The sequence below is a fragment of the Trichosurus vulpecula genome, chromosome 2, assembly GCF_011100635.1.
Source record: "Trichosurus vulpecula isolate mTriVul1 chromosome 2, mTriVul1.pri, whole genome shotgun sequence".
Taxonomy (NCBI): domain Eukaryota; kingdom Metazoa; phylum Chordata; class Mammalia; order Diprotodontia; family Phalangeridae; genus Trichosurus; species Trichosurus vulpecula.
Window position 1 is genome coordinate 214,043,267 of NC_050574.1, and position 14,493 is coordinate 214,057,759.

The 14,493-nt window shown below is 36.7% G+C and overlaps 1 protein-coding gene across 1 annotated transcript in view; it reads right to left on the minus strand.

The window, feature by feature from the left end:
• The window catches only part of IFIH1 (interferon induced with helicase C domain 1), a 108,187-nt gene that overhangs the window by 82,336 nt on the left and 11,358 nt on the right, over positions 1 to 14,493 (minus strand). Inside the window, exon 2 of the mRNA XM_036745415.1 lies at positions 11,047 to 11,218. Within this exon, the coding sequence (XP_036601310.1) occupies positions 11,047 to 11,218 (172 nt within the window). The remainder of the gene's footprint in view (positions 1 to 11,046; positions 11,219 to 14,493) is intronic.

The window sequence follows — 14,493 nt, forward strand, 5'->3', positions numbered from 1 at the left end:
TCTAAATCTGAGATCTTGTCCAGCGACCAACAAGCTGACATAGTACTATATTATAAACTATATTGTAAATATTGCCATTCTCAATACCAATGAAACCAGAAGACAAAAGAGCATTCTGGCTGAGTGGGAGGATGGCTTCCTGGGTTTTCTTGTAGAGACAAATAAAGGAGCTGTGAACAAAGTTGGTTTTATTGTACATCCAAGGGCAACAAGAAATATCATTTCATGGAACATTTTGTCATCTTATATTTCAGTGTTCACAATAGGCATTTGCAAAAAGAGAACCATTAAAATAATTGCAGCTTGTGCATTAGTATTTTTTATAGAAGAAGCCTGAGACATTTTACAAAAAATTCTACAGGGGGCAGGGGGCAGCTAGAGAACACTGGCCCTGGAGTCAGGAGGACCTGAGTTCCAACCCGGCCTCAGACACTTCACAGGCTTACTAGCTGAGTGACCTTGGGCAAGTTACCTAAGCCCAACTGCCTTGCCTTCCCCCCTCAAAATAAAATTCCAGAGGAACCTCCAGATTTAGTCAACATCTACTTTTATGCTCAGTTAACTTCATTGCCAATGCAGGCATAGGAGAGGACAGCAAAAATGCTGGAAAACATGGTTCAGGGGTAAGAAACAAGAAGCAAAAAGGTTCGCAGAACATAAAGAATCCTTGTACCTATGTATCATGAGTAGTTTCTTTAAGAAAAGAGTCCAGAATACAAGATAACTGAGATACCATATTTTAATTCTAACATTCATTACAGTAGCATGAGATCCTAATTGAGGAAGTAGAATCCCATTAAAGAAAACAAAAAATGGGAAGAGGAGGCTGGCCAAACTAAAAAAGAGTTATGCTGTGCTAGAAGCAGCATAATTCTGAAAATGTTAGGGAAGTAAATTCTCAAAGAATATAGAGGAGAGGATTCCAAAGGTTTGTAAAAAAAGAAAAAAAAATCAGACCTTATTATTATCCCCCAAAAAAGATGATCAAAGAAAGATCAATAACTGCCAACCAATATGCTTGAGAATAATCTGCATGTGTATCAAGGACATCCATGAAGAAGATATGATAGCCATAAGATAAAATAATGAGAATGAATAATCAGGCTTTTTCATATGTTAATCTACAGCAGATCCTATCTTTCCACAATTCATTGAAAAAACAAAGATAAAACAAGCCCTGGTATTCATTATTTACTGTAAAAGAGCCTTTGCTTCAATGGAACAAAATGCTATCTTAAAGTTGCTCTTCAATAAATCAATAAACATTTACTAGGCACACACTAGCACATACTATGTGCTTAGTAAACCAGGCACTGAGTTAGCTGCCAGGGATATCAGACAAAAATGAAACAAGTCACTCCTCCCCAGGAGCTTACAACCTACTTGGGGAGATAGAATACAAAATAAATATGATGAATTAAAGGTAGTTAAATTCAAGATAAATACGAAGTGGCTAGGGAGGGAGGGTGCTAACAATTGAGAGGACTCAGGAAAAGTTTTTTTGTAGGATGTTGTGTTTGAGCTGAGTCTTGAAGGAGGAAGGGGATTCTAGTAGACAGATGAGAAGGAAGTACATTTCAGGCATGGGGGACAGCCAGTGTAGTCACTGAGAAGGAGATGGAGTTCCATGTGTGAGGAACAAACAAGACCAGTTTCGCTGGACCTTATTAAGTGGGAAGGGAGGCAATATTTAATGAAGCCAGAAAGATAGGATGAAGCCAAGTTATAAAGTGTTTTAAAAGCCAAATAGCATGGTTTGTATTTAATCTGACAGGTCATAAGGAACCACTGGAATTGATTGATTATGGGAGTGAGATGGTTGGATCTGAATTTAAAGAAAATCACTCTGGTAGCTCTATAAATAATGCATTGGAGTAGGGCCAATTTGGAGGTTACTATAATATATGGACCAGGAAAGAAGTAATAAGGACCTGAACTAATTTGGTGGATATATATGAGTAGAAAGAAGGAACAGATAGAGAGATGTTACGTATATAGGAATGGAAAGATCTGTAAAGTAATTAGATATACTGAGTGAGGAAGAATGAGGGGTCAAACGTAACTGAGATTACGAACTTGGCAAAATGCAAGAATACTTATGCCCTCAATAGAACTAGGGAACTCAGGCAGAGGGATAGGTTCGGGTGTGAAAGATAATGAATTTTGTTTGATGCCATCAGCACATCATCAACTGAAAACAAGAGGATAAAAATGAGGTTGAGATGTCACTGAGTCATCCAGTTATAAATGTCCAACCAGAGAGGTGGAGGCTGACCGATCTTTTGAGGTGTGAGCTGCAATAGCCTATATTAACTAGGTATCTGGTTTGCCTAAGGAGGGACAAATAGTCCTGGGTTGGAAACAGAACAGGTGATAGCTGCCTTTCTAATCAATGGTGGTCTTGGGCCTCAGAGTAGCCCTTGAACTTTCCACCTGGGTGAAATGGGAGACCCAATCTTAAGTTTGGAGAGAGAGAGAGAGAGAGAGAGAGAGAGACAGAGAGAGAGAGAGAGAGAGAGAGTTTTAAGGAAATGCCCTGTAGGCAGTTAGTGATACAGTACTGGAGTTTAGGAGAGAGTAGCAACTCATCTCTGAGCTACCTGAATAGAGAGAATAATTCAAACTATGGTGGGTGATGAGGTCATCAAGAGAAAGAATGTAAATGGAGAAGTAAAGAGAGCCTAGGACAGATCCTTGGGGTATGCCCACTGTTAGGAAACATGATATGAGAAGCCAGCAACAAAGACTGAAAACTGGAAATAGAATAAAATACTAGGGAGATAATTGTCCAGAATGCCTTTTGAAAGTTTTGGAATGCCTTCAATGACGTTGTATGGGAGAAGGTTACAAACTGCCACAGCCTCCAAAGATTAAAGTTGTCAGTCACTCAAAGGATAATGGACAGACCTGTGGTGGGCATGAGTAGGTTGAAACATTTAACCAACAAAAAATTGGACAGGAGAAGAATTGCAAAGGATACCATCAGAAAGATATATAATGGGAAATGAGGTAAATCATATAGCAAGATCCAGGCATACTTGAATGAAAACTTCATGTGACCTAATAGTATCCATGCAATATTAAGTGATCTGAAGAAAGATTTCCCAACATGTTGGGTAGTCCCTCTGTGGAAGATTTAGGAAAGGAAATGGACAGGATGCAAAAAATATATAAAGTTGTGGTTGGGTTGCTACCTCTACTGTTAAAGAGAGATGTATATCAATGCACAGGTCCATCAAAGTATCTAAGGAACAGTATTTATATTTTTAATAGGGATGTCCCTCATTAATGCCTCACTCCGTGGAATAATCTCATGTTCTTAAAGGTTATGGCAAACCACTAGCTCTGGTAAGTCTTACCAAGATGGTAAGGCTTCTTGTATTGACCTATTGAATATATGTCTTGTCCAAGGATCAACATAGCTAAGTTTGTAGTGGAACATCACCATGAAAACTGGTCACTCAGTGATTCTTTACTATTTGACTGCTAACTCATGGAAATGTGGAGAAGCTGTGATCTGCCTCCATAGAAAGATAAAATTACGGAATTTTACATATCTATGTATGCATATATATACACATACACATACATGTATATCACCACTAATTGATATTTACACAGCCAAAGAGTATATAAGATCATATGAGGAAAAGTTTAAAAGCAAAGTGAATTATCAATTTTCACCTATATTACTTATCTATAATGCAAGCATTACTACAAATCTTTGTTAGGTTGTGTGATTATACAGTACTGTTTCTACAAGACAAATTCAGCAAAATTTTTGTTTGTATTTCTAAAAATAGAGAAAAATAGTATCAGAATGGGCCATGAATACTTCCAGAAGTAGTTTAAAAAAGTGCTAAGTAGTAATAAAGCCCAAGTTCTAGGTACAACTCTGCCATGCGGTGTTTATGTGACCTTGGCAAAGTCACTTCCCTTTTATGAACCCATTTCCTCACTTGTAAACTGTGGATAATAACTTTCTCTGTCTACCTACCAGGATTTTTATGAGGATAGAATGAGATGATACATTTAATGAGCTTTTTAAATTGAGGAGGCACTATACAAATGTTATCTATTATTTTTACCGTGTGCTTAAATTTACTTTAGACAATGATTTCCCCTTTATGGTAAATACAATGGAAGTAAGATATTTTCCTTCTTTATCACCTCTGGAATGAGAACTTCTTCTATAAGTACAGATCATAAGTTAAAGTCCATAAGACCTTTTTATTCTGTGTGATCCTCACACACATCCTTCCATGAATTCACCACAGTGGATCCACCCAACGTACCGGAGAGCTTATTGTAAATTTCCAAGGGGGAGGAAAGATGCTAACAACTCCCAGAAACTGGAGTTATGCTCTTGTCACATGACTGACAGCCACCACCTGCTTTTCCAGTTATATATGTCCTTGATTGTAACTTCTTTATCATTTCTTACAAGAAAGTCACCACTTTAATGTGAGTATTTATACCCACCATGCATCTTTTCATGGTCCTTTGTGTCATCTGTAATTTTGGTTCTTCTCACAGTGTGGTGTCCTATTTGCACACACACAGACTCACAAGTAAAATGTTAATATTAAGAATAAAGATTTGCGGGACGAGGAGCAGCTCAAGATCACTGAAAGGATCACTGATGGTAATTCTCAGTTTCTCAAATGTAACCCAGCTTGATCCCATCTTCCTGTTCAATCATGGGTCAAAGCCATTGTTCATTTTAATTGTATGTACTGTGGCACCAACTCCACACACTACTCACAGAATTGCATGCCGCAATATAGGAACCAAATAGGCTCTACCCAGTTTTTTTTTTAACTAGGACATAGCTCATTGAAAAGGGCCTCAAGTGTTCTAGGGTAACAAACACAAAGTCATTCATGATGAGCAGGAGTATTCAAAGAACCTCACCATCTATAGGGAATTCCTTTTCCATGTGGACTTGTCATAGGATATTCTCTTTGACGTTGGTGAATCCCTTTGGTAGGCTTCTATCTCTGTGTTTCCTGCCTCCTTTGATATGGATCATTTAAAGATCTCTAAACAAAATTATTTCTGTGGTTGCATCTATCAAGGAATTTTGTATGATGAGTGTGTGAAACATCTTATTGTTGAAGAAGAGTATTTAAGGCTGACTTTTGACTGAGACTGAGACTGAGGCTCAGATGCGAGGTGAGACTAAGGCTGACTACCAACTCAATTTTTTTTAGGGAGAGGGCAATTGAAAATCAATAAACACACTAAGCTGTTTAGCTTTTTCTCTAAATCTTTCAGTCAAATATACGACTATGACAGTACAGTCTGCTATAGTTAATTATCTACTGAAGCCCACTTTGTTCCCATCTAATTTATCAAGGATACTTTCAATATATTGAAGGACATAGGAAGCAATGGGATTAAAGATACAAGTGGAGAGATTGGCTGCCACTTCATCATTGGAGACTGGAGTGAAGAAAATCAGAATTGGGGATGATATCAAGAGATTTTGATATATAGAACAGAAGAAAAAAATGAATGACCTGTCTTGTCTCAATAAGGCAGAGGGAATGGAAATTTGGGAAGTTATAAGGGGGAAGAGAAGGTAGTGAAACAAAGAATCTTAAAGAAGAGTAAAGCATCGCCTTTAAGCAGTAGTGGCAAAGTTGATATTAGATAAACTTGTAATGGACCCAGTCTGCATGGTTGCATGACTTCACCCAGCATCATTCAGCAGCCTATCAGAAGTGTAAGAGGCAGATGGTGGGAATAATCCAGGATGGGGGATGAGAGAGTGAAGGGCAGTGTAATGTTGAGCTGATTAACTACAGGGTCAAGACTGAGAAGGGAGGGAGATGAAGCTAGAGCAGACAGTAGATATTCTTTATCCATTGAGGTCTTCAGTGTGGCTCATCAGGCAAACTCTTTTGAGTGGTTGTGAATCTCACTCAGTAAGGAGTCTGTCTAAGGTTCCTGGGCTTGATGTAATCATCACAGTGTCATCTGCGAATAGGTGTATCAGGAAAAATTCAGGCTTGTATGGGAACTCCCTCTTCCCTTTTGACTCGGCCGAATATCCTCCATGACATTGGAGAATACTTCTGGTAAGCAGATATATCCCCTAGTCGTATGCCTAATAGAATATTAATAATCAGAGTATTATTGAACAAAGTTACCTCTGTGATTTCATCTTTCAAAGGAACTTATAATAACATATACTTAGGAAACACTTTTTGGAGAAAAGCCTTTAAGGTGACATTTTCTTTCCCAAGTAAAATGCTTTTTTATGGGATAGAGACTGGCTCAGTGGTTTCATTGATAAAGCGAACTCTTGGAAGAGAAAACGCACTCAAGAAACAAGTCAGTACCTTTTTTCACAATTTATAGTCTTAGAGATGAGCCTGCCCCTAGACCACTAAGAGGTTATGTGACCTGCCTAGGGTCACACAACTGGTATATCTTAGAAGAAGGTCTTAAGCTTAGGTTTTCCAAGATCCAATGTTAGCCCTCTATCCTCTATGCCTTGGCTGCCACTGCTTTTTAAAAATCAATTAAAAAAAACAGTGCTATCTTATACATTCTGCATCTTTTTCTGCTGTAGAATATCATTTATTAAAGCCTGCCTGTTGTTGTCTTAATATCTTCATCTAGAATATACATGAAATGTGTGTGGGTCATTCTATCAAGGTTTTCTAGAAATAAGGAAGTAGGAATATGGATAAGTAGTTATAAATGGCCTCACAATCATCTTTTTTTTTTAAAAGTAGTAATAGCATCTATGATTTTTTTCCTAATTGTATATCTTTGCTTTTTGCTAGAGCATTGATCTCTCAATCCTTTCAAATTTGTCCTTTCTTTACCACAGATTTCTTTTGGGTCTTTTTTATCTAGTCTAGCAGCTTTTCCTGTCTTCATCTTCTTTAGTAGCATTTTCGCTGATCATAACATTATAGTATTTAGAGCCAGAAGGAGCTTGAGAGATTATCAAGTTCAATTAGTTCATTTTACATATTTAATCTGAATGGGCACTGGACCTGGAGATAGGATGACTTGAGTTCAAAATCCAGACTCAAACACTTACTAACTATATGATCTTGGTCAAGTCACTTAATATTGCTGCCTCAGTATCCTTAATGATAAAATGGGGTTTATAAAAATACCTACTTCAAAGTGTTGTTATGAGGCTCAAATGAGATATTTGTAAAAAGTACTCAGCACAGTGCCTAGTACATAGTAGGTGCTATATAACTGTTTATCTCCTTCCTCATTTGAACAAACAAAAATGCCTATCATGTGCGAAACCATCTCTTTCTTCATTTCTTACAACATGATAGTATTCCATTACATTCATATGCCACAATTTATTCAGCCTTTCCCCCAATTGACAGGTACTCCTTTAGTTTCCAGGGTTTTTTGGCACAGAAAAAAGAACAGCTATACATATTGTTGTACACATGAGTTCTTTTCCTATTTTTTTTTAACTCCTTGGCATTTAGGTTTAGTAGTGGTATTGCTGGGATCAAAGAGCATATGTTAAAAATTGTGGGGCAGTAGTTCCAAACTGCTTTCCAGAATGGCTATACCAATTCACAGCTCAATCATGTGCCTATTTTCTGGCAGTCCCTCCAAAATTTGTCAATTTCTTTTTTTTGGCAATTTCCCATTTATTTCTCAACTCTTTGCTATAAGGCTTCTTGCCTCCCTACTCAAGTGAAATTTCTCCATCTAGTTACTAATGATTGATGAATCGCAAAACAAAATCCAAACCTTTTCTCCGTCCATATCCTTCTTGACATATAAGATGACACTGTTAACCCCCTCCTAATGATGCCTCTTCTTCCTGAAGTTTTATGCTGCTACACTTTCCTAGCTCTCTTCATTCCTGTCTGTCGGCTCTCTTCACATCCTGCCCCTTAAACTGGGATGGAACCATACAGCTCTGTGCTGAGTCTTCTCTTTTCTCTTTACCCTCACAGGGTGATTTCACCAGTTCCCGTGGTTTCATTTAACTCTCATATCTACAGGGTATCCCCAAAGTCTGGACACATACGAAATCTCATTAACATCTCCTTAATTGTTTTACCGAAGACTGTATTGCTCAGCGACTTCTTTTTCTGGGGTATGCTAACGGAGAAGGTATACTCAATGAAAATCACAGATGCAACACACTTGATTGAACACATAAATGCATAAAGAGTGAATGTGCTAAAATTGACGGCAATGTGGAGTTACTGCATCGAGTTCACGTGAATCTTGCAAAGCGCATCAACCTTTGCATCACAAATGATGGAAATCATATTGAAGATGTTATTTGTTAATGTTCCAATTAAATAAAATGTTGTTGAAAATTTCATTCATTTCATTTCTTGAAAATATGCATTTTGCCTGTGTGTCCAGACTTTAGGAACACCCTGTATATATCCAGTCCCAATTACTTTCCCGAGCAGGAATTCTACCTCACTAATTCCCTGATATCCCTTAGTTAGGCATTTTAAACTCAACATGTCCAAACCAGAACTCTTTTTCTCCAAATTTCCTTTACTTTTGTTGAAAACACTACTGTTTTTCTAGTCAGTCAGTCAGTCCAGTTTTCATCCTCCAGATGATTTTCTCCTCCATTCTCCACATTCCCAGTATTCAAAACGTTGCCAAGACTTGTTCATTCTAGCTCATTTAGTGCTTGTGTCATTCTCTCTACTCATATGGCTCAAATCTAAGATCAGACCCTCAATCACTCTTATCTGGACTATTGCAACAGTCTCTTAATTGTTATCACTGCCTTGTCTCCCCACCTCTTCAATCCATCCTCCACATAGCTGTCAAAATAAACTTCCTAAGCAATAAATCTGACTATCTCAGTCTTCCAACGAAGAAATATCACAAATTCCCTATTGCTTTGTTAAGGGCTGGTAAGGGGTCCCCTGAACTTGTTTTTATGAGTTGCCAAGTTTCCAAAAACACCAGAACCAGAACCTGCAGGATGCCCTGAATGTGTCAAGGACAAAGCCCTTCCCCAACTCCAGCTGACATAATTTGCTTACCCCTCAAGCTAGATTGCCTTCGTGTCCTTGGGAGGCAAGACAGGCACCAGTGCTTGTGCAGCTGGGGTGCTTTGCACATACGCAGACCCTTCTGTCTTCATAGTCTAGCAGTTCCCAAGGGGAAAGGATGCGACTTTTGCCTCTTCCTCCTTGATGGGAGTGGTTTTGTCCTTTTTCCAGCCTTTACTGCACCTGTCCCCTCCCATGCCTTTCTGTTTTCACCTTTTGTTGTACTGTCATAAATATGCAAACCTCTCTAAGGACTGTGAACTCTTTGGGTTCCATATGCATGTTCATTTCTCTTGTAATAAACCTGGTCTTCACACAAACCCTGTGATGTTGCGATTGCTTGTTGATAGCTTTTAGGATAAAATGCCAACTCCTCAGTTTGACATACCTTTTGTAATCTTGTTCTAACCTACCTTTGAAAGCTTTATTTCATATTATTCCCTTTTATGCACTCTGTTTTCTAATCAAACTAGTTTTTTCTGCCGCCATATACCTGCATAGGCTAAGACACTTTTAGAGACCATCTTCCCAGGCCTTGGATGCACTATCTCTTCATTCTCAGAATCCCCATCTTTAAGATTAAATCATGTATAACCTCAGTCTTTCCTGATAACCCTAGTTCTTACTGTTTTCTCTCTCTCTTCAAATAATCTAATATCTGTAACATAGGAAATTGATTCCAAACTGTAAGACCAAGAACCATTCTCCAATTGATAAATGGTTAAAGGATATGAAGACACATTTTTCAGAGGAAGAATTTCAATCAATGGATATATAAAAATGCTCTAAATCATGAATAATTAGAGATATATAAATTAAAGCAACTCTGAACTTATATCTTATGCCTATCAGATTGGCAAAGTTGTCACAAAAAAAGGAAACTGAAAAAGGCTTGAGAGGCTGTAGGAAAACAAGTACATCAGTGCATTGTTGGTAGAGTAGTGAACTTCTCTAGTCATTCTGGAAAGTTGTTTGGAACTATACCCTAAGAGCTCTTAAAATGTGCAAAGCCTTTGACCAGGTATACCACAGAGCAAAAAAAAGGAAAAGAATGCATTTGTACAAAAATATTTATAACAATTCTTTTTGTGTGGCAAATAATTAAAAAATTTAGATGATCTCCATCAACTGGGGAATTACTAGTGTTCTATAAAAAATGAGGAGGGAGAGGAGAGATGAAGGAGAAGAGGAAGGGGAGGGGAAGGGAGAAGAAAAAGAGAGAGGGAGAAGGAGGAAGGGGGAGGATGAAGAGAAAACAGCAGCATTCCCCAACTTCTGCTTGAATTATCTATTTGTATCCCCACAGGGCAGCTACTACTGTGTTCAGATAACATGATAACATGCTAACATGCTATAGACAATTGATACAAAGCATTCTCCTGAAACCTGTTTCACTCGTTCTCACAAATACACACAGGATCCATGAGAGGAGTAAGCTTAAACTTAGACCTTAATAACAGTGAAGTATTCATGTAAGAAATATGTGTGACAAAGGTTTCATTCACAATACCTGCTCTGGAAGTCCTTCTCTTTATGTCGAAATCTCATGGAGAAACTTTTAACGTAGGAGTTATTTCCAAACCAACTTATCTATTCACTCAGACTATCATCTACTTTTTCTCCTTTGAGGTAAATTTTTTTTTGAAAATTAATAAAAATATTTATACTGTATTATATTTATATTGTATTCTACAACACAGTATTATTCTATTCTGTTTCTATATTTATAATATTTCATATTTCATTATATTATATTGTATCTTGGTTTCATATAATGATCACTTGTCAACAACAACCCGCCTAGAGGTTATCTAGTGCAGTTCTTTCACTTAAAAGATGAAGTTGAGACCTTGGGAAGTTAAGTGGTATATTTAAAATTCTTCCAGCCCTCAAAGACACCATTCTAACACCTTAGATGCTTGGCATTAGGTAAACACAAATTTCATTAAATGTGTAATGTTTTGGTAAGGCATCAAAGTTTGTTTTCATTTGACATCTAAAGAAAAAAAGGAACAACCTTCATTGTCTTCCAAGCAGTTGATGCCTGTGAGGTCTTCAACAAGTTGAAAATATTCAGCTTCACGAAGGATACTTAGAAATTTAGAAAACCAATCTTCTTTTTGCACTATTCTACTCAGCAGTTCCCTGACAGCACGTTCATTACCATAACTTTCATCAAGGTGAGCAACCTAGTTCAAAAAGAAAAGTAGAATTAAAGAACCTAGAACTTCTTAACAAATCCAAAATGATGTTAATAATTACCAGAAAAAAAGTCTGTAATTTGTCACAAGTATAAATAAAGGCTCAGATTAGGACAAAGAAACCAGGAATGTTCCTACCTAGCAAAGAGACAGCTCTTGCTACCAAAAGCAATGGTTTCCAAACTTTATGGAGTAACACTTCCCCTTTTTAAATAACTGAATGAATAAGTGTAATAAGAAGTAAGTATAATAAATGAATGAAATCATCTCTTATTTTCTTAAAATAACTTACTATTTCCTCAATTCATATTTTGCTTAAAGTTAAGAATGTTAAAATTCTATAATACAAATTATTAGATATATAATAAAATACATAAAAGCCACTTACTGCAATATGACCAAAGATTTAGAAAAAAAGGGATCTTTGATCCCTTTGAAGTCATCTAGTTCAACTCCCTTACTTTACAGTTAACTCAACTGAAGGTCAGTTGTCCAAGTCCAGGTGGGTAATAAGTGGCAGAGGCAAGCTTTGAACTCAGGTCTCTCCTCTCCAAATCTAGCATGTTTTCTGATGCATCATGCTGCATGGCCAAGAGGACAGTGAAAACACGACAGTAATAAGCACCCTTTAACTTTCCCTCCACTGCCACTCAAATTCTCTAAATCTTATAGGTATCTGGGGCCAGGGGTGAAGGAAAGGCTATTATGTCATTTAATCAAGCCCTTTGACATACCTTTAAAGTCTTGTTATTTCAATAAATCTGATAATAATTGCTAGCTTTATATAGTGCTTTAAGGTGTGAAAAATGTACACGTGCTATCTCATTTTGTCCTGACAACAACTCTGGGAGGTAGATGGTATTATTACCTCCATTTTACAGATGAGGAAACAGATGAGGCTGAGAGAGGTTATTTAACTTGCCCAGAGTCGCACAGTTTTTAAGTGTCTGAGAGAATTCAGGTCTTCCTGACTCAAAGAGCAGCCCTCTATCTACTACGTAGCCTACCTACAAGCTTAAACTATTCCCTTAAACAATACATAAAAGATAACTTGTGTTTCCTACCATTTATCATTTTCTATTTTGATGCTTTTAAAATCTCTTTTCTTTCTTACTAACTCCCTGAAGTGCCCTGGGTAAATTTCTTGTATCTGCTGATTTAAGTGATAATTGATAAAGATGTTCAATATGACCAGATTGTACATCTTCTCTTAACCCAAGCCATTCAAATCTTTCCTTTATGCTGCCCTTTAAACAGTTTTTAATCCCTCTGATAGAGCTCATATACAAGCTAATCAGAATGCATTTTTCTAATAAAAATGAACAATTATAATTAATCTTATTAAAAATCTAGCCTACCACTTTTCATTCTACTATTAATCTGCTAATTTGATTTTAAAAAGCAATCAAATTTGTGATTCTTTTGTCTTCCCTGAATTCATGCACATTGAGCCTCAAAATACTATTTTTCCTTAAAGATTTTGTTTTAATATTCATATGAAATTCTTCATCCCATTTGTATAACTTGGGCAGCCTAATCAATATTCTGACAAATAAATCCTTCACTTTGGGTGTTAGCAAACTTATCAAATCCTTGGGAAGCAATAGTTTTTAATCTAATTATCTATAGCAAAAAAAGCGTAAAGAAATCCAATTTTCACATATATGTATATACTTGAAACATATGTATGCATACACATACGTATGTATAATTTGCCACTAAACTCCCAAAAAAGTAATTGAAACCTTAAGATATAATAGATAAAGCTAAAAACAAACAAACAAAAACTTGAAAAGTTGTCAAAGGATATCAGCAGGCAGTTTCCAAAAGAAGAAATGTCTAGCAAAGTACCAACAAGCATAGGAAAGAATACTCCAAACCACTATTCATAAAATAAATGCAAATTAAAATAACACTGTGGTTTTGCCTCACAACTAGCAAAGTGGAAAAAAAATGACAAAAGATGAAAACGTTCAATGCTGGAGCTTGGTTTTATGGTTTGCTGGGGAAACTAAAAACGCAAAACAAGGCACCATCTTTCATACGGTGGCCAACCTTTTGGTGATGAATTTTTCTCTCATTAGATAGGCTGGTCCTCAAACAATAAGCACTCAGTACTTCTTAGAAGCTACACGAAGCTGATCTTTGAGGCCTTGTGCTAATGCCCCATGTTAATGTGAATCCAACATCACTTCCATACCACCTTGAGTCCTTGGAGTAAGAGTTCTATGAAGGAGGCACAGCAAATGCCAATTAATTATAAAGTTTTGGTATTTAACAGGATCAAAGTTGAGGAAAAACTTAAGGAAGTTTATTTAGCCATAGTTGGGAAAGAATATTCAACAAAGATACAGCATGGATTCAGTTGGGCACAGCCTCCCTTTCCTCTATGTTGAACATCCTGACACTCCAGATTATCCTCCTAAGGTTTTCATAGAGATATGATGATGTTTATTAATAGCTGGATTACCTTTTTTTCAGTAGTAATAACTTAATCTGTGATTATTTTTAAAATTCCCTCCTCAGGATGCCCATCAATTGGGGACTAGCTGAACAAAATTTGGTGTGTGACTATAATCAAATATTATTGTGCTATAAGAAATGACGATCAGTATGCTCTCAGAAAAACCTGGACTTACAGAAGCTGATGCAAACTGATATGTACTGTGTACAAAGAAGCAGCAATATTGTAAGATGATCAGCTGTGAATGATTTAGCTATTCTCAGCAATATAATGATCCAAGACAATTCTGGAGGACTTAAGATGACAATGCTATCCACCCCCAGGGAAAGAACTCATGGTTTCTGAATACAAACTGAAGGATACTTTTTTAACTTTATTTTTCTTGAGTTTTTTAGGGGGAGTCTATGTTTTCTTTCACAACATGACTAATATGGAAATATGTTTTGCATGACTACACATGAATGATCTATATTGAATTGCTTGCCGTCTCAATGAAGGGTGTGGGGAGGGAAGAAGGAAGAAAATTTGGAACTCAGTTTTAAAAATAAATGTTAAAACTGTACATAAAATTGGGGAAAATAAAATAATGAAAAAAACTTATTACAAAGAAAGAAAACCATATCAAATCTAGTGTTAATTAGTAAGAACTTTGGTAAAGTCAAGTTGAACTTTTTATCATAAATCTAGATTTTGGGGATTAAATTTTGGCCACTTAAAAGCAATGAATGAAAATAAAAGTTGAAACACAGAATAAAATTAAATTAAATTCCTTCCTTCTTTCGTCTTGCTTGGGAATTGA